The sequence below is a fragment of the Pristiophorus japonicus genome, chromosome 21 (genome assembly GCF_044704955.1).
Source record: "Pristiophorus japonicus isolate sPriJap1 chromosome 21, sPriJap1.hap1, whole genome shotgun sequence".
In the NCBI taxonomy this organism is placed as follows: domain Eukaryota; kingdom Metazoa; phylum Chordata; class Chondrichthyes; family Pristiophoridae; genus Pristiophorus; species Pristiophorus japonicus.
Window position 1 is genome coordinate 89798046 of NC_091997.1, and position 21697 is coordinate 89819742.

The window sequence follows — 21697 nt, forward strand, 5'->3', positions numbered from 1 at the left end:
ATCTCCTCTGCACCCTTTCCAGTGCAATCACATCTTTCCTGTAATGTGGTGACCAGAACTGCACACAGTACTCCAGCTGTGGCCTAACCAGTATTTTATACAGTTCAAGCATAACATCCTTGCTCTTGTATTCCTTGCTTTGACTAATAAATTCAAACATTCCATATGCCGCCTTAACCACCTTATCTACCTGGCCTGCCAGCTTCAGGGATCTGTGGACCTGCACTCCAAGGTCCCTTTGTTCCTCTACACTTTTCAGTGTCGTACCATTTAATGTGTATTCCCTTGTCTTGTTAGACCTCCCCAAAGGCATTAACCTCACACTTATCCGGAGTGAATTCCATTTGCCACTGTTCTGCCCATCTGACCAGTACATTGATATGATGAACATTGTAACAGATGATTCTGCTTGCTGCAAGCTGTGTGACCCTCTGGGCTGGATGTGTGTGTGAGACACGCTACACAGAAAACCGTTAATTATATCTAGAATTGATCGGAATGTGAATTTAAAAGAATCTTTAAAACAATGCGTTTGTCAAAGGTAGTCCAAGATTCTCTGAGGCAATTGTACAGCTGTTCAAGTTCGACCGTACAATTCACCATCCGGAATAGGAGCAGAATGGTTAGTCGTAATTATTCCTAACAGTTTGTCATAGTGAATGTATTAAGGACCAGATTAAAAAACACATTCGACATAACCTGGGTTATTTTATTTTAAATTTCTTATATTATGCATAAATTTATCTAACACATATATGAACGATTTAGTGCAAAAATAGCATCTTCAGGATATTAACCGAAGTTATCAACATTCAGATACAAGATACAAGTACCAGCTCATCTATTTTTTTGCAGAGTAAAAGTATTTTATACCACAGAATTCATAAGACCCACAGTTCATTCGAGTAAGAAAATACATCAGTGTAGTGCAAATTACAGTTCCATAGAAAAGAAAAAACAACATTAATTTGGTGCAATGACCAAAAACAGTGCGCAAAACGTCAGGGCTTAGAAAACCTCAGTGATTTACATTTCACCAACTTTTGCTGCTGCCTTGCTGTCTGAGCCTCTTCAAGAGCACCGATTATCCGCTGGAACACAATAGATTAAGGTTACTGAGACACTGAACTATCCGGTTCCCCAACCTCACCGTTGCATGGTTAAAGTCACTGAAGTTTAACGGCTAGTGGGTCTGCTATCCAATGCTGAAAAGATTCATGTCGGCTCAGCTTAAATGTAATCGATTATCATCCAAATTTTTAGGTAGAAATTTATGATTCTGCAGGTCTCGAATTATGCTCTTTTCAATCACACAGTTACGCTCCCCGGATTTTCTGTTAATATTTTACCTCCATATCCACCTCTCCCACCAGCGCACCCTGGACACACGGTGTACAATCCACAGGATGCACTGCCGCAACTCACCAAGGTTATTGTAACGGCACCTCCCTCCCCTCTGACCGCCACCACCCAGAAGGACAAAGCAGAAATCTTGTGGGAACACCATCGCTCCCCAGTTCCCCTCCAGGTCACGCACTATCCTGACTTGGTTCCATCACTGCCTCAATATCCTGGAATTCCCTTCCCAACACCATGGTGCGAGCAAGCATCACCATAAGGACTGGTGGAGGAATCTAGAACTGGGGGCATCTAGAACTGGGGGCCATAGCTTCAGAATGAGGGGCCGCCCATTTAAAACGGAGATGAGGAGGAATTTCTTCTCTCAGAGGGTCATGAACCTTTGGAATTCTCTGCCCCAGAGAGCTGTGGAGGCTGGGTCATTGAATATATTTAAGGTGGAGAAAGACAGATTTTTGAACAATAAGGGAGTCAAGGCTTATGGGGAGCAGGGAAATGGAGTTGAGACCAAGATCAGATCAGCCATGATCTTCTTGAATGGCGGAGCAGGCTCGAGGGGCCAGGTGGCCGACTCCTGCTCCTATTTCTTATGTTATGTTTTTTATGTAAATGACATGGAAGAATTACATCTGATTTTTAAAGTCCAAAATATCTAATTAAATAAGGTCTGGTGCAAAATTAACAATGAAGAAAAGTGCGGATAGATTGGTGTTCTTGTCATTTCCAGTCACTGCCAGTGGTGTATCACAGTCGTGAAAATTATATTATAGATATGCTTGGGAAAATACCACCCAGAGCTGCTACCACATATAACAAGCCTGAAGCTCAAAGAAACTACAAAGTCGACATCATCAAACTCTTTGGGACCTCTATGGCACTCACCTCGGGGGACACAATGCAAAAAAAGGTACAGAACTTGCACTGAATGCAAGTAAGCAGGAGTGCAGAAAGAGCCTTCAGCCTAGCTAGCTCCTGATCTGGCCAAATGCATCTTGCCTCAGTCCCAAAGGAGTTAGTTTGCTGATACCACCAAACTAACAGCAATAGGAGATGGCACGAGGACTTGGGTTAATGGAGTGGGCAGGTAGGCGACAGATGCAGTTCAATATAGGCAAATGCAAGTAGTATATTTTGAGAAAATCGGTGACAGGAAATGTATCTTAAATAGTAAAATTCTTAAGAGTGACAGAAATATAGGTGTGGGGATGCTTTTAAAGGCAGAAGTGCAGGTACCAAAGGGACATTTAAAAACAAAAGCAAATGATCTAGGAGGCACCAAATAGAAAAAGGAGGCGGTGTTGAATTTGTGCATTGGTTAGGCCAGCTCTAGCACAGTGCAAGCAATCTGGACACCTTGAATCAGAAGGATACCAGTGTCAAGAAAACAGTGCATCAAAATGGCACTAGAATCAAACCACAAATGAAGGGCTACAGTTAAGCAAGGCTTTCTCCACTGGAAATCAGAAAGCCAATAGAGATATGGAAGGCTTTGAGAGGGTAAACAGCGAAAGATCAGTTCTACTGGTTGGCAAATCTGGAACAATGGAGGAAAAATTTCTCATCATCCCCTGAAAACTGAAGATCATTGTGTATTTTTTTTTTTTTTTACAAGAAGTGGCCATTGAGGCAGAGACTAACATCATCGCAAAAGGGAACTGAATAAGTATTTGGAAAATAATATAAGGGCTAAAAGGACACCCAATTGGAAAAACTAGCAGTAGCAGCATAGCCTCGACGGGCTGAATGGCTTTCTGCGCTGTAACTATGATGATGTGAACTCTGCTAAATCAGGAAGCGATATAATGCCTCAGTGGAGTCAGATATTGCTGTACCATAAGGCAATCTATTCTGTAGCTCAATCATTGGAACCATGCAGATACTGTTACTTCATTTAAGATTAGTTCATGGCTTCTTTCATACCTCGTCACAACGACAGAGAAACAGGAAAAACTGTCGGAACTGTTATTTTTAGTTAAACAGAAAAACTTGGGATGCAGAGAATGAATTTGCAGGAACCCAGATGTTGATCTACAGTGCAGGTGGAGGAGCTGGGAGACGCAAAACCGAGACACTACAGTGCCAGCACTGGTGGGAGGGTGGCATTACAACACAGGCCGTTTCCAGTTTCAATGTGGACATGGCTTTTTTTTTGTTATAAATCCCCAAGACAAAATGTAATAAAAACATGACAACAGGAAAAGTAAGATTGTGTGGACAGGAAGTACGCACATACAATTTTTAATAAAGAAATGTCCCACCAAAAATTCATGCTAGCTTAAAATGTCCCATTCTTCTTTAGTCAAAAATATTTACCTTAGCCATATCCTCATTCTGAAGAGTCACTTTTCTCACAAAACCTTCAGACCCAGCTTTTGGGCTCGAAAAACCTATTATTGACTGATCCTGTAAAAAAAAACAACACGTCACCTTTTCGATGCTCAAGTCAATGTCTCTTTGGCTTTCACTTTAGTTTAATCATTCTCCAGGCACGCTGCTGTGAACAATATTTCTAAACTTTATTTTAAATAAAGTGCAACTACACGACCCCCCCACCCCATACCTGCTGGTGAGCACCCCCACCCCCCCGGCCAGCCAATAGCAGATCCCAGGCCTTTTATACAGTTTTGGTCTCCTAATCTGAGGAAGGACATTCTTGCTATTGAGGGAGTACAGTGAAGGTTCACCAGACTGATTCCCAGGATGGCAGAACTGACATATGAAGAAAGACTGGATCGACTAGGCTTATAGTCACTGGAGTTTAGAAGAATGAGAGGGGATCTCATAGAAACATATAAAATTCTGACGGGATTGGACAGGTTAGATGCAGGAAGAATGCTCCCGATGTTGGGGAAGTCCAGAACCAGGGGTCACAGTCTAAGGATAAGGAGTAAGCCATTTAGGACCAAGATGAGGAGAAACTTCTTCACTCAGAGAATTGTGAACCTGTGGAATTCTCTACCACAAAGTTGTTGAGGCCGGTTTGTTAGATATATTCAAAAGGGAGGTAGATGTGGCCCTTACGACTAAAGGGATCAAGGGGTATGGAGAGAAAGCAGGAAATGGGGTACTGAAGTTGCATGATCAGCCATGATCATATTGAATGGTGGTGCAGGCTCAAAGGGCTGAATGGCCTACTCCTGCACCTATTTTCTATGTTTCTATACTGCTGCTCTAAAACCAGCCATTAGGGGGCAGGTGAGAGAAACTCGGCGAGACCGTCCCTATCTCCATACAACAATACATGCTGGCTATTGGAATTGCCCACACTGACCTGGTTGAGTTTTGTCCCTCCCACATTCTCCAATTCCTACCCAACAATGTTTAATGTTGCAAGATGTTGAATTTGTTTAGTTTGTTTTACAATCCACATTGTGACCAGTAATAAAACTATGCTGGGAGCTCCACACATCTGCGACTCTGATATTGCACTGAGGAGTCATCGGCTGTAAAATTTTTGTAAAGTCAAGAGTGGGTAAATATTGAGCAAATTCTAGGCACCGATTATTTCTGTAACTACTACTGTGATAAACCACAAACAGCCAAACCGGGTTTACATTCTGCTGTGTGCTCGTGGCGCTCTGACAGTAGAGGCAACACTAAAGGTTTCTCTGTTTATGGTGAAAGCTGCCAACGACACATCAATTCACAAGGAAGTGCAGGAACAGTTGTGATTGTGAGATACTGGACTGGAGAGTAATACGTAGCTTGCTTTATATTGCAAGATAATGTCCTTTAATTATTATAGTAATTAAAAATCCATTTCGTGCTTCTCAGTGAGCAAAGTGCACTCTTGCATGGGATGTTAATTCACACTTTCATCAAACTTTAGGAAACCGTCAATGCCCAGGTGCAGTTGGAGTACCTTAATATACAGGTTCAGCACACAGCCTTCTAAAACTGGTGGGTGAAGAAATTCTTCAAAGGAATAATTCCAGTCGCTACCAAGGTGGCCTAGAATCTCATCAGACAAGCACACCACCCTCCTAAAAAGGACCAAATACGAAAACAAAAGAGAGATCAATTTGTGCGTACAGTGCAGGATTAAAAAACGTTTCATTTCCATACACCAGTCAATAGTAAACTAATAATCAAAATCATTAAATGGGTGCACACTTGGGTTGAACGCGTAGCATGGGAAACCTTCCAAAACTGATGGCCTTAGTTGCGCTTCTCGATTAAAATAGATAATTTAAACAAAGATGTCGCCAAATATCCTTATAAAAATTACCATTCATTGCAAAGCTACCTATGCAGAACTGGCAATCACCAGAAGACCAACCAGATTGTTTGCAATATTTTTCAATTTTACATCATAATAAACACTAGAAATGATTGATTTTTTAAAAAAACTTACCAATAAATTCACCCATCCCGATTTATTTGGACTCAAACTGTAGGGGCATCCCTTCTCCCGGGTCCTGTGCGCACTTTCTGAACCGCTCCCTCAGCAAAGATCCCTCAGCCTGGCCTCGAGACTGATATCTTTGGGATTTCTGCATATTTAGTGACTGAACTTCAGTAGTTTGTGCCTCTCTGCTGCCGACGAGTACACTAAAGCGATAATGCGGTATTACTTCCTGCACCCTGCCTTCACAGCCTGGCTGCCCATTCACTCTCCTGTGACTGGCTCCTCAAAGCTAGAACTGAAACAGGCCATAAACAGCGGCCGGCATGGACCAGTTGGACCGAATGGCTTGTTTCGGTGCTATACATTCTATGTAGTAGCTGTTACATGTCAAATCTACCACCAAACTCATGGTCTACAGGGCTGTAGTAATACCCACCCCTCCTGTATGGATCTGAGGCATGGACGATGTAAACAAGACACCTCAAGTCGCTGGAGATATATCACCAACGATGTCTCCGCAAGATCCTGCAAATCCCCTGGGAGGACAGGCGCACCAACATCAGTGTCCTCGACCAGGCCAACATCCCCAGTATTGAAGCACTGATCACACTCGATCAGCTGGGCAGGCCACATAGTTCGCATGCCAGATACGAGACTCCCTAAGCAAATGCTTTATGCGGAGCTCCTTCGTGGTAAACGAGCCAAACGAGGACAGCGGAAACGTTATAGGGTCACCCTCAAAGCCTCCCTGGTAAAGTGCGATATCGCCACTGACACCTGGGAGACCCTGGCCGAAGACCGCCCGAGGTGGAGAAAGTCCACCCGGGAGGGCGTTGAGCTCTTTGAGTCTCGGTGCAAAGAGCATGAAGAGGCCAAGCGCAGGCAGCGGAAGGATCGCACGGCAAACCAGCCCCACCGACCCCTTCCCCCGACGAATGTCGGTCCCACCTGTAACATGGTCTGTGGCTCTTGTATCGGACTGTTCAGCCACTAGAGACCTCATTTTGGGAGTGAAAGCAAGTCCTCCTCGATTCCGAGGGACTGCCTATGATAATGAGGTTACATGTGCACACCACCATATTAGAGAAGAACGATTGAGATATAAAAGTTATGTTTGAGAGTCGTGCATTTTTTGAAGAGATTCAGTAAAATTGCCAAGAGCTGGAAGGTATTTCATGTACCTGTTTGTGATGAGCAGATTGGCCTTTTTCTTTCCATACAAAGGACAATGAATACGGTAGTTCTCTCCTTCATACTTCTGAATCTCCAATTTCTGCAATAAAATTAAACTGCAACTGTTATTTTTTCCAGCGATGTTTAATCAAAGAATAGAATTTGAACGCGTTATGCTTGCTCAATCCCACCATGGGTAATCACCAAACCTCCAGCAGAATGGTTACTGTCTTAGCTCTGGCTGCTGGCGGCTTGACCAAAAGAACCATTGTTGGATGTGCTGTTGTTTGAAAACATTGGCTAATCATTCAGTTGCAGCAGTTTGGTGCAGTGCATCAACCCATCAAAGCCACGTAATAGTGGCAGGGACTGCATCGCCACCAGGTCCTGCTGTTGGACATGTTCAGCGTGAGGAGGCGCCGCCGTGTGTAGACTGGGGAGGGATAAAATACTGAGGCTCATATCTCAAATTGATTTTATCTGCTAACTAGTTCAGAACACAATTGGCACAAATCTGTAGAATGCACCTTCACGCAGAGGGTTGTGGGGGTTTGGAACTCTCTGCCTGGAAGGGTAGTGGATGCAAAAACCCTCACCACATTTAAAAGGTGCTTGGATGGGTACTTGAAGTGCTGTAGCCTGCAGGGTTACAGACCTAGAGCTGGTAAGTGGGATTAGACTGGATAACTTCTTGTTGGACGGCGCAGATATATTGGTACGTACTGCAGGGTATCGAATCCTGCCAGGGTGATCTCCTGGACTAGTTTTGATCGCCTAGTTGGGGTGGAATGTAGAATGTAGAATGTAGAATGTTTCAGTATAAAGCATGTCGCAGTTGTGTGGGGCGGACTGGTTCATTGTTCATTGGTTTATATGTAACTTTCAGGGCTGCTGACCGAGGGCCGTGCGGCTCTTTGTCGACCGGCGCGGACACGATGGGCCAAAATGGCCTCCTTCCGCGCTGTAAATTTGTGTTTCTATATACGGTATTTTCAAAATCTTTCACTCCTGTTCCTCAAATCTGCTCTGTCCCAAAATAGAACATGCAAGGATTTAAATGTGCATTGAAACAAAAATTAGCCACTAAAATAAACCCCTCAGAAGGGCCTCTTTACCAGTTCTGAGCTCGACTGACATTTTTACACAAAAGGATGTGCAAACAAGCAGTGCTTCCATTTTGAGAGACACCCAATTGTAATATTTCTCCCACCAATATATAAAACACTAAAGAGAGGAAATCATATCAAAAGAAAAAGTAACTTGCATTTATATAGCACCTTTCACAACCTCAGGACTTCCTAAAGCGCTTTACAGCCAATGAAATACTTTTGAAGTGTAGTCACTGTTGTAATGTAGGAAACGCGGCAGCCAATTTGCGCACAGCAAGCTCCCACACGTCAAATTAAAGGTAGATTACAATCTGGATCAGTCATTTACTTTAAACTTCATTTAAATATGGCCACGTGCTCCCCATTCAATTCTGCCCAGAGTCTATGCCAGAATTTAAATAAAAAGTAGTGTTCTCATACGTCAACATTTTCCGCTTTTTGTGGTCCGATGGCAAATTTAAATTTCACAAGTTAGATTTAGGAGATTTCATGACCAGAACGTGTATTTTGAAAGCTGCAAAGGGTATGCACAGCACTCAAAGGGTTTGATTTTACCTTAAATATTCAGCCTCATTTCTTTTTATTTTCCTTTAACAGACAGGATAATATAAACCTGTAATATCATACAAGTGTAGCCCGAAAGCAATGAGAGAGTCAATTTTGGTTGTAGCAGAATTGAAGAATATTAAATGTTGGGAGATCCTCTGCCAGATCCTTCAAGCCTCTGTCTCCTGCCTGGGTTCCTCTGGTCATCAGTCTGTTGCTTTCCAATTGGGCAGAAGCACATGGAACAGTCAGCATGTGAGGTCAAATCAAATTTCCCTCTCTGGGAAGCTGCAGCTCCTTATGGGGTAACTCCACAGAGAAGGGGAAATTTGATTTCCATCTTTGGCCAAGCAATTTAATTTGCCGAGTCTGTTTCACACTAAACTGACACATTGTCGTGTCAGCGGTGGCTCAGTGGGCAGCACTCTCGTCTCCGAGTCAGAAGGTTGTGGGTTCAAGCCCCACTCCAGGGACTTGAGCACATAAATCTAGGCTGACACTCCAGTGCAGTGCTGAGGGAGTGCTGCACTGGTGGATGAGACATTAAACCGAGGCCCTGCCTGCCCTCTCAGGTGGATGTAAAAAATCCCACTGCACTATTTTGAAGAACAGGGGCTTTCTCCCTGGTGTCCTGGCCAATATTTACCCCTCAATCAACATAGCAAAAACAAATTATCTGGGCATTATCACATTGCTGTTTGTGGGAGTTTGCTGCCGTGTTTACCACATTACAACAGTGAGCACACCCCAACAAGTACTTCATTGGCTGTAAAGGGCTTTGTGAGACGTCTGGTGATCGTGAAAGGCGTTATATAAATGCAAGACTTTCTTTCTTTAAACAATTGGCGAGAGAGAGACCAGGAAGGTGTCAGTAGAGTCTGGGAGTCAGAGGGGCAGAACTCAGGTTTGTAAGAATTGTAGGGTCTTATCCCAGCAATAGGTTGCCTCACAGGGAACTATATCGAACAGGATGGAATCACGCACACAAACTGCTCAAGTTATGAATGGGATAGAAAATTAGCCCAGATACTCCGCCTCTGCCGTCATCGTTATGCATGGTGTGTAACTCCACCTTTCCATGGCATGACAAAAACTGGGAAATAGGAGACAGTGAAAGAAACCAGGACAGAGCAGTCAGACATGAATGAACACAGACAAAAACACACAAACCTCGAGTTCCAGACAGAGAGAGAGCGACAGAGACAACAGCAGGCATTTATATTTTTAATGTCCCAAGGCACTTCACACAAGAGCGATGAGACAAAATTAGATGTCAGGACCGAAGAGGTGACCATTAGGCAGGCTGACCAAATACTTGGTCGCAAAGGTGAGCTTTAAGGAGGGTCTTAAAGGAAGTGAGGTAAGTGGAAAGGTGGAGGGGACCAGGCAGGGAATTCTGGAGCTCGCAGCCTTGAAGGTGGAAGCACAAATGGTGGAACAACAGGAGGGAGGGACACACACACAACTGGCATTGATATAGCACCTTTAATGTAGTTAAAAAAACACCCAAAAGCGCTTCACGAGGATATAAACACTAAACCTGACACCGAGCCAAATGCTTGGTCAAAGGGGGAAGTTTTAAGGTGCATCTTACAGGAGGAGAGAGGTAGTGGAGCAGAGTGGTTTGGGGAGGGTGAGCTTAGGGCTCAGGCAGCTGAAGGAGTGATGAAAATCAGGCCAAAGATCTGGGGGGAAAGAGTTGTAGGGCTATATAAGATTAGAGAGATAGGGAAGGGGGTGGCCCTGAAGGGATTTGAAAGCGAGAAAGATAATTTTGAATTAGTGATGTTGTAGGACCAGGAACCATGTGGATAAGGACCTGGATGATGGGTGAATGGGACTGGGTGCAGGATTGGATATGGCCCCCGTTTTAGATCAGCTCAATTTAGGCAAAAGGGAGGATAGGAGGCTGGTCAGGAGAGCATTGGAATAGTCGAGTCTGGAGGTGGCAATAGCATGGATGAGGGTTCCAGCAGCGGATGGGCCAAGGCAGGGCCGAGGCGGGCGATGTTAAGAGGTAGAAGTGGGTGGTCTTTGTGATGGAGAGGATTACTGGTTCAGCTCAGCTCGGGGACACCGCTGCGGTTGAGAGTCCGATGAAGATATCACCGCAACAAAGAGACACATCAGCTGAGAGAGGAAACAGATTTAACAACACAACACAAACATAAAAGTCACAGCCACAGAAGGGAGCACCATTTTTCACAAGGCAGCGGAGCCTGGCCGATTGAGCTGCTTACTTCTGCAACTCGGACCCCCTTCCCCTTCCCTTCCACAGATTAGTGAAGCAAGTGGGCCCAAGATACATGACAGCGACTCTCGGCTAACGGGAAGAAATCTTATTGAATATGGCCTCAAGAATCTCGCTGTTTGCATGTACTGGATGCAGCGATTTCTCCAAAGCTCAACTCATCACTGGGGAACTCAGAAGAAACTTTGTTACCCAGAGAGTGGTGAGAATGTGGAACTCATTACCACAGGGAGTAGTTAAAGTGAATAGTGTCGATGCATTTAAGGTGAGGCTAGACAAGCTTATGGGGGAGAGGGGAATAGAGGGTTATGTTGATAGAGTTAGATGAGGTAAGACGGGAGGAGGCTCGAGTGGAGCATAAATGCCGGCATGGACTGGTTGGGCCGAATGGCCTGTTTCTGTGTCATAAGATTCTGAGGGGGCTTGACAGAGTAGATGCAGAGAGGATGCTTCCCCTCATGGGGGAATCTAGAACTAGGGGGCATAGTTTCAGAATAAGGGGTTGCCCATTTAAAACGGAAGTGAGGAGGAATTTCTTCTCAGAGGGTTATAAATCTGTGGAATTCTCTGCCCCAGAGAGCTGTGGAGGCTGGGTCATTGAATATATTTAAGGTGGAGAGATACAGATTTTGAATGATAAAGGAGTCAAGGGTTATGGGGAACGGGCAGGGAAATGGAGTTGAGGCCAAGATCAGATCAGCCATGATCTTACTGAATGGCGGAGCAGGCTCAAGGGGCCAAATGCCCTACTCCTGCTCCTATTTCTTATGTTTTTATGTCCTATGTAATCCTATATAATGTACATGTGCACAATAAATTCACACTAAAAAGTGAGTTTTAGTGCAAGATGCAGCAACTGTGTGCAGCCAGTATAACAGAGTCCAGTGTAATAAAGGCACACCAGCGGTTCAAGTCTGGGTCAGATGAGGTATCAAAAATATTATGTGCAGCCATTAGAATCTGGCAGGGTTGATAAAAGGATTTCCACCTGCTCACTGGGAATAGACCTTATGGAACAATGACAAGAACACTCGAGATCTCGGTTCTTAAAAAAAAAACTTTTGCAGAACATGGTGTGAAAAGTAAAAGTGAGAATAGAATAATGCAGTGTCTGGAGATAAAGTTTGGTTAGATAATCTCCATGGGCACAAACAACTTGTATTTATATAGCGCCTTTAACGTAGTGAAGCGTCCCAAGGCGCTTCACAGGAGTATTATGGGACAAAAAAGTTGAGACAAAAAAAACATCCAAAAAGGTTTTCACTCTGGCTGGTGATCATTGAAGTAAACATGGTGATGCTCCCCTGCTTAACCTCGCTAAATTCAGCTAACCAATTAACTTTTCACAGAAAAAACATCACTTACGCCTCACACCGCAAAAACCCATCGTCCCATCCCAAAACCCTCCTTGCGTATCACTGAACTCCCAAACTGAAGGCTACATTAAAAAACCATGAAGCTTACAAGGAATAAGGAATACCCTAGGCACTTATGCAATTCTGCATTTAAATGAGCAGATTTTGTTGTTGACATGCAGTGTTTGTTTTAATTTCCGCATTGACATCATAACAGGAATTGTGGTCTCACTTTGTGGAAAGTATGAAATTAAGACAGGGTCATCTAATTACTGCTCTTTTTTCAAAAATACACTGTAGGTTCCATTCATCGCATTGTATTTTTAATAATCAGATTTTGAAAAGCAAGAAGAAATAAAGGAGAACCAATACATCAAAATGTGGACAGAAATGTGCGTTTTAATGGTGAAGTTAAAACTATTTCTTGTAGCAGGAACATACGTTAGTAAAAATACATGTCCTTCTACTCTACCTAGAGTTTTTCTCTTTTACTCAAATATACACCTCTGCAAATTAACAAATTTATAAGGCAAAAAGCACAGGTGACACAAGGTTAGCCATCTATAATTTTGTCATTTTAAAATATTTCAGATCATGTAAACATTAGTCTATCAGACACATTCGAGTGTCAGACTATTAAAAGAACATTTCATAATTAATTAAACTGAAATTCAACACATCAGAAGGCAAATTATAAAATTACATTCAGGAATCACAAAAATCAGACTTCAAAACGCAATCTCTTTTCATTTTAAATCAAAGTACTCACTATTCATACTAAATATAGAAAAAAGAATCAGCTAAAAGATACTTGAACAAGGCTACAGGAGTTTCATGGTACAGGTTGAACCTCCCTTATCCAGAATTCCCTTATCCAGAGCTCCCTCGTCCAGAACCATTCCCGGTCACCGGGTGGCGCATGCGCAGAACTCCAACATGAACAAATTGAAGTCCTTTCTTGTTGCCAACTCCCGCAATCGCTGGCCTGACCCCACGATCCACCGCTCCCCCTCCCATGATCTCTCTGCTGCACTCCCAGCCCCGATATCCCCTTGCTCAGTACGTGTACCATCCAATTTAACGCGAACACCCCTCGTCCGCAAAAATCCCTTATCCAGAACAGGCCAGGTCCCGAGGGTTCCAGATAAGGGAGATAGAACCTGTATATTTCCTTCACGGTCACAGAAGCACTTAGAATTGGTAAGTTTATTGGTGAGACGACAGATTAATTTGATGGATACGGGTTTATCCAATGTACAAACCAGTTCAAGATACAATTGTTCACCTATCCCTTATTTACCGCAGCTTGTATGACGGAGATAAGAAATTTATATATTACAAATTTAAATATATTTACATTTGGTGCCGAGACATTAATGAACAGGTTAAGAAAAAGCATAGATCGTAAAAAGCTAGAACAAGCAAAAGGATTTAAAATATCTCATTCCATATCTTGCTGCATGATTCAAAAGAGAAAAGAAAAAAGTTAGAATCTTGCCATATTAAAAGATAGACGAGTCAAATGCTTTTTCCAGTTAACAGTTTTGCAGTGCTAAAGGAGGAAAATTAAAACATGAAATAAAGAGAAAGCTGGAAAAAAAAAATGACAAAAGGTTTGCAACATTTGAGAAGAGGCGGATTGATTTACTCTTTGGGTGCAGAATGCAATGAGCAGCAACACCTTACAGTGGACTGAAGGATGCACATGTAGCATTGAAGTAGTGTTTGGAGCTTGTAACAATGATGGGAAGAGGCAATTGCAGAAGGTTCAACGTTGCACAGGAAAGTGTGAGGCCAAAGGAGGTTAGCAGTCAGGAATATAGAAGGATGAACAAGGGCCCCATGATGGAATGGTCCCTCTAGAAATTAGAGAGTAGACGATGTGGTCAATAGTGGGATCGTGTCATTGGTGGAATGATGATCTGGTAATTGCAACCTTCCATTCCACCAGCCTCTGAATCTACTAGATCATTTCCTGCCGCTATATATGTGTGTGCACTAGGTCCGTACAGCAGAGCTGGTCTCCAGTCGTCCTGGTTAACCCTTGCCACTGGACCAAGACCTCGCTCTGTCAAGCCCGTGTGGTGGCTGATGTGCAACGGCCACCCCACGTTAAAAAAAATCCACACACAGGCATCTTCCACCCTTCAATATACAGTTTGGGACCGAGAATATCAGGTCCTTCATTGAAACACCTGTGAACTCATCCCTTTTTAGCGTGGAAGCAAGTCATCCTCGCTTCGAGGGACTGCCTATGATACTGTATACTGCTCATGGTACAGTCCCTTCAACACTGGGGAGACCAGACACAAATTGGACAATCAGATTACCTGAACGATTTCATTTTGTCCACGAGTGTGATCCTAATCTCTGCGATTTGCCAATTATACTCTGCCTCCATTCCCACTCTGACCATTCTATCCAAGGTCTGCCAGTATTCACCAGAGATGATACCAACATAGGAGGCTCCACAACTCAACAATGCCTTGCATATCACTTGCATTGACATCTTAAGGCAGGCTTAAAAGGACTCAATACCAGCAAGTCCCCATGTATGGGGAGCACGAAGTGAGATGAGGGCCAAAGTCTATACAGACCTTGAAGACACTTTGATGGAGCCAATAAATGCAGGGGAGGTTCCATCGAGTTTCAAAAATGCCAATGTGGTGCTGACATTCACAAAAGGCAACAAAACACCACGAAATACAGACCCATTCGTCTTACATCAGTAACTGGCAAAATAATGGAATTGAGGATACTGCGCACCTTAAGTAAAACTTGAAGGTGGTCGAGGAGCTGGCCGAGAGGAAGCAGTTGGTGCTAGTTAGGGGCGTGATAGGGAGCTGGAGGACGAGTGGAGTGGAGTGGTCCAAAGATCAGTGGCAGGGCTCTGACCGTTTCCGATTTATATAAAAGGACCTGGGTTCAGAAACACAATGTAAGTTCGCAGACAATAGCAAACTGGGAGATCAGGTGCGAGTAAAGTCTAACAAAGGAGCCGAGGGTCGAGAGCGCGAGAGCTAAGCAATATCTGCAAGCGAGTGGAGCTATGGCAGATGGAAGTTCAATACAGATAAGCAGAAGGTCATGCACATGAAGGAAACAAAGTGGGGCACGTACTTATGGTAACTCGAGACTCAGCACTGACCATGTTCACACAATCGCACAGCAGCAATCAAAGCAAACAGAATACATTGGCAAAGCAAACAGAACACACAGGAACCGGAGGACGCCGTTCAGTCCCTTCAGCCGATTGTGCCTTTAAATTGGATCATGCCTAATTTGTACTTCAACACCATTGACGCACCTTTGCTCCATATCTGTTGATGCCCTTACCTAACAAAAATCGAGCAATCCCATTCTTCACATTTTCAATTGACCCCCCCCCCCGCCCCCAGCAGCCACAGCCTTTTTGGGGAGAGAATTCCAGATTTCCACTACTGTTTGTGTGAGAAAGTGTTTCCCGATTTCACTCCTGAATGGTCTAGCTCTAATTCTAAGATTATGACCCCCTTGTGCTTCCCAACCAGAGAAAGTAGTTTACCTGTATCTACCCTATCCAATCATCATTTGAAAGTTCTCAATCACATCACCACTCAACTACATTCAGCGGAATGCAAATCAAATTTATGCAACCTGTCTTAATTCTGAGAAATATACAAAAGTTACAAATCAAGGAACCAAAATAGATCATAGTCAAGCAGTGTCACCACTCCGAGGCAAGAAAGATTTTTATAAAAATATATAAACTTGTCATTGGGGTTTTGTTGTAACGATGAATCAGCAATATGTACACCATCGGCTTATCCCAGAGGCCCACAAATTCCATCAATTGTGTCATGAGTGAGATGTACCGAAGCCAACACTCAGTAGGAGCAAGTTAAGTTACGAAGTAAATATTTGTACTACACTTTTGACAGATAGGCGTCCGTCCAGCCCCGCCCACCCCCTGCCCGTACTGTACTTTTTTCACTGACAGGCGACAAACCCTGCCCCGCCAAGCTCCTTCCCCCTCCGGGCCCTGAATCATTCCCTCCACGTGGTGCCATGAAGCAGGACCCGAGGCCCGAGAATCTGCTGATTCCCTCGGGCCCAAACTCGCTTGGCCCTGACTCGTTCCCTCGGGTGTGGGCCCGAGAGCGGCCTGCGGTCCTGTGCCCGATAGCGAGAGAGGCTGGGGGGAGAGAGAGTGAGAGAGGCTGGGGGGGGAAAGAGAGAGTGAGAGAGATAAACCTGTTAACAATCCGTATTCAATGCCCCATCTATTGTGGGGGGAGGGGGGGGGTGGAGAAAGAGATGGACTGGGGTAAGGCACTTTGGCTGGGGGAGGGATGCACTTGGACTGGGGTAAGGCACTTCGGCTGGGGGAGCGATGTACTTGGTCTGGGGGAGGGATGTACTTGGTCTGGGGTAAGGCACTTCGGCTGGCCCTTGCTGTCTTCTGGGGAGCTCTGTCCTCTGCTACTTCAGGAAGTCAAAGTGGATCGAGTTACAATTTGCAAAGTCAGTGAGACCTTGGGATGGGTGGTTCCAGTGACACATTCCAGTGAAACTTCAGGGTGTGGCCTATCCTCCAAGAGGACCAATCAGAAGTATGTTGGCCATTTTGGCAGTACAAATAAATGCATCCGTTAAGTCAATGTATGATGGATAGATTAACATATCGTTGTCATGGTTGCAACTTGGTGATGTGCATGCAGCAGAACCACTATGAAAAGGTTTGGACTTGAAGGGGGAAAATATTGATTGCATCTAAAAACAGTGTTTCAACGCCAAGCCATGCAACAAAACTGAGCTGCAGTGTTGTAAAACAGAAGGCAGAGAGCAAGACGGGGCTCAGTGGGTGAAGACCAGGTGTGGGTGGGCGGAGGCGGGGCCTAACTTGAGCAATGGAAATGGGGAGGTATCACTTATTATTTCATATATTTGTTGAAAACAATTGGAACTTTATCCCGAGAGTAATGCTCGAGCGGTTTTCAATATCAAATAGTGAATGCTGCTTAAATTCCGGCAGTGGGTTCCCTTCCTTCATTTCCAATGCCAACGTTTGTTGACAGCACAACTTGTGAAACTAACGCTCTTTTGTTTGCAGCAACACGGCTTTGGATGTTACAGATCGACACGGGATTTAGATTACTGTTTCTGGTTTCTGGTTTCTAAACAGCAGCAGCAGATTTTACCTCAAATAACTGGCACCCCTCAGATTCAGTTCGATCGTACGGCCTAATGATTCCATCCTCACGGATACACCGAGGTGGGCGGAGTTTATTTACATCTTCGGTTGATTCTGCTACCCTAGTGGAGACAAGGATTGCAATAAATGACAGTTACTTTTTTTCCTTATATAGCTAGTGATTATTAATGGAGCAGGTAGATTAAAAGCTGCCGGAAGGAAATCAAATTGAAGGCAAGTAGGTTTGAGTATTTTAAGTGCTCCATTATTCATCCGAATGTAAAATGTTCATCATGCTGTCCCCTCATGAATGCAGCTGATGCACTGTGAGTGATGGAATCAGGATTTAAGGTTCAATAATGTGATTTAAAAGTATTTTTTGAATCCCAGTTATGCAAGAAATCCATCTCCCATTAAAATGCAAAGTAATATATACATGTTAAATTTAAAATAAGTTTTAAAGTTCGTGTTAGCTCTTCCCCAGATAGCAGTATTTAAACATTCCAGTATTTAGACAGCCACTGGAAGAAGATTCTGACGAATTCTGTTGGTTCCGCAAATCTTACTTTTTAATTCCTTGCAAAGTGCTGCTGGCCATGTCAATGATCCCACCCGTTGGCCGAGCAACGACTCCAACTAGACCCTTGCCGACTCCTTTAAAGAAACCGGCTGCACCTTCCTTCTTGGCCCCTGTTGCAGGAAATGGTTTCTCATTACTTGGAAATGGTAACACAATGCTTGAAACATTCAGAGCAGATACTGCCACCAGCTGCTTACTGAAATTAGACATCACTCAGTGCTGAACACTAGCAATGCTCCAGGTTAACACAAAACAAGATGTGAGCAGACACTGCACAATCCACGCTACAGAAAATACTTTTATCGGTCATACACTGACTAATCATCATCATAGGCAGTCCCTCGGAATCGAGGAAGACTTGATACCACTCTAAAAACAAATATGAGTCCTTAGGTGACTGAACAGTCCAATACGAGAACCACAGTTCCTGAGAGAGTGGGACAGATAGTCGTTGAGGGAAAGGGAGGGTTGGGACAGGTTTGCCGCACACTCTTTCTGCTGCATGCGCTTGATTTCTGCATGCTCTCGACGATGAGACTCGAGACTCACTAATGATGAGACTGACTAATCACTCAGTGTCAGCTGTGGCTCAGTGGGCATTTCTTTTTATTTTCCTTTAACAGACAGGATAATATAAACCTGTAATATCATACAAGTGTAGCCCGAAAGCAATGAGAGTGTTAATTTTGGTTGTAGCAGAATTGAAGAATATTAAATGTTGGGAGATCCTCTGCCAGATCCTTCAAGCCTCTGTCTCCTGCCTGGGTTCCTCTGGTCATCAGTCTGTTGCTTTCCAATTGGGCAGAAGCACATGGAACAGTCAGCATGTGAGGTCAAATCAAATTTCCCTCTCTGGGAAGCTGCAGCTCCTTATGGGGTAACTCCACAGAGAAGGGGAAATTTGATTTCCATCTTTGGCCAAGCAATTTAATTTGCCGAGTCTGTTTCACACTAAACTGACACATTGTCGTGTCAGCTGTGGCTCAGTGGGCAGCACTCTCGTCTCCGAGTCAGAAGGTTGTGGGTTCAAGCCCCACTCCAGGGACTTTTGAGCCCATAAATCTGGCTGACGCTCCAGTGCAGTGCTGAGGGAGTGCCGTCTTTCAGATGAAACGTCAAACCGAGGTCCCGTCTGCTCTCAAGTGGACGTAAAAGATCCCATGCCACTATTTAGAAGAGCAGGGGAGTTATCCCCGGCGTCCAGGCCAATAATCCCTCAATCAACATCACTAAAACAGATTATCTGGTCATTATCACATTGCTGTTTGTGGGAGCTTGCCATTGGCTGCCGCGTTTCCCACATTACAACAGTGACTACACTCCAAAAGTACTTCATTGACTGTAAAGTTCTTTGAGACGTCCGGTGGGCGTGAAAGGCGCTATATAAATCCAAGTCTTTCTATCTTTCTTTACATTTGAGTTTTACATTTCACGGAAACAAGGCACACCTTAAAATGTAGCAGAGAATAAAAACAAATTGGGTGTAATGGCATGAAACATAAAAATATTAGTATCATGGGCAGGGCCAAGTACAGCCCAGATTCTTCCCAAACAAGAAATTTCAGCCAGAGAGTCACTGAGCATTTAGACCATTCTTGCACTTTCCAGTGACCAGTTTGAGACAGAGGTCTAGGCACCAGTTCCCTGCCTGCCCTCCAGACCAGGGATGCTGCTTTAAGCCTTCGAGTTGCACACATTTGTCAAAAAATGGATAAATGCCTGGAATGCAATCTTTAAACGACAGGTAAGATTCCCATAAAATTTCACACCCACACGAATTAAAAACAAAATTTGACGTATTCAATCACCAATAAATCCGTGGCCCCAATTATAAAGGAATGAAGTTGCAGAATGCGATCCCAAAAACACGTAACAATCCTATGTATTAAAATGGAGTCTGACTGTCAAGCTGTGAGTCTTATGATTTTTTGGTGATCTTCACGGAAAGGATTTGGGAATGTGCGAAGCTTATATGTTGGGCTTTAAAACCGTGAATTTGCACAGGTTGAAATACTGACATGTAATTCCTTCTCCAATAAGTCAAGGAACTCGAAACCTAAATTAAGGCAAGAAAATGCAATACAGTGCTTCCGAGGTAGCAAGGAACAGCAAAGTAGCTACAGTCATGCAGTTGAACACTTTATGCAAAGGAAAAGCTCATTAATATGAAGTGTATTCAGTGGTATTCAAATATCTATTCATTGTTCCAAAACAATACATTTATATGCAATATTACAACATTTGGACAATGTACCTTCAACTGGCTTTGTGACTATTCCTGTAAATCCTCCAACCACACCCTGAAAAATACAAGATAAATACTTATAAATGATTTTACATTATAAAACGTATTATTCAATTGAAATGATTATACTGGAGCACAGAATCATTACATCCACGTGTCAGCTGTGGCTCAGTGGGCAGCACTCTCGCCTCGGAGTCAGAAGGTCGTGCGTTCAAGCCCCACTCCAGAGACCTGAGCTCATAAATCTAGGCTGACACTCCCAATGCAGTGCTGAGGGAGTGCCGCACTGTCGGAGGTGCCGTCTTTTGGATGAGACGTTAAACCGAGGCCCTGCCTGCTCTCTCTCAGGTGGACGTAAAAGATCCCATGGCACTATTTCAAAGAGGAGCAGGGGAGTTATCCCCGGTGTCCTGGCCAATATTTATCCCTCAATCAACATCATAAAAATAGATTACCTGATCATTATCACATTGCTGTTTGTGAGAGCTTGCTGTGCACAAATTGGCTGCCGCTTTTCCCACATTACAACAGTGACTACACCCCTAAAGTACTTCATTGCCTGTAAAGCGCTTTGAGATGCCCGGTGGTCATAAAAAGCGCCTTATAAATACAAGTCTTTCTTTTATAAGAAGAGCTTTTCTGAGTATCCAGAAAACAAAATACAAAGTGTCACTACTGAAGTCTCCTAACTTGGACTTGAAGATCGCTACGGCAGCAGTGTGGTGGTGCAGCCTCCAGGAGGACTCGAGCAGTGTGGGGTGTGGGGTGTGGGGCTGTGCCCATAATCCTGCATTGTGCTTTCAAATTCACCATTGCTGGGAGGTGAGAATCATGGTCAGGGGCTCCATCAGGAGGCTATTTTCACACATGTCCTGGTTGTTGGCCCAGGACGACAGCCACGATATGCGAGGATTCTTCGCTGCAGTCAAGGCCACCTACAGTCCAAACTCCCAAGGCCCCACCCCACTCTTGGCCAAGAACGGGGAAACACTCATCAAGGACACCAAGGCTGTCAGGGCCCGATGGAAGGAGCACTTTGAAGATCTCCTCAATCGAGACTCTGCCTTTGCCTAGAGTGTTCTCGACTCTATCCCGCAGCATGCGACCCACCACCAACTCAGTGAAACCCCAACGTTGCACGAGGTAGGCAAAGCCATAAAACAGCTCAAGAATAACAAGGCTACGGGTGCGGATGGAATCCCTGCTGAGGCGCTAAAATATGGCGGAGAGACGCTGTTGGCGTAGATACATGACCTCATCTCTCTCATCTGGAGGGAGGAGAGCATGCCGGGAGATCTGAGAGATGCAGAGATTGTGACCATTTTTAAAAAAGGAGACAAGTCCGACTGCGGCAACTACAGAGGAATCTCCCTGTTATCAGCCACTGGGAAAGTTGTCGCTCGAGTTCTCCTCAATCGTCTTCTCCCTGTGGCTGAGGAGCTCCTCCCGGAATCACAATGCGGATTTCGTCCCCTACGGGGCACAATAGACATGATCTTTGCAGCGTGACAGTTGCAGGAAAAATGCAGGGAGCAGCGCCAGCCCTTATACATGGCCT

General features: G+C 44.3%; 1 protein-coding gene across 2 annotated transcripts in view; it reads right to left on the bottom strand.

Annotated features, from left to right (window-relative positions):
• Positions 1-749: 749 nt before the first annotated feature.
• vps13c (vacuolar protein sorting 13 homolog C) overlaps positions 750-21697 on the bottom strand; it is a 385292-nt gene continuing 364344 nt past the window's right edge. For both annotated transcript variants that reach the window (XM_070865206.1, XM_070865205.1), the window contains 7 exons: positions 20149-20194; positions 17881-18004; positions 17322-17436; positions 6889-6980; positions 5222-5342; positions 3673-3762; positions 750-1091 (listed from right to left, as the gene is read on the bottom strand). In XM_070865206.1, the coding sequence (XP_070721307.1) occupies positions 1002-1091; positions 3673-3762; positions 5222-5342; positions 6889-6980; positions 17322-17436; positions 17881-18004; positions 20149-20194 (678 nt within the window). In that variant the 3' untranslated portion in view covers positions 750-1001. The remainder of the gene's footprint in view (positions 1092-3672; positions 3763-5221; positions 5343-6888; positions 6981-17321; positions 17437-17880; positions 18005-20148; positions 20195-21697) is intronic.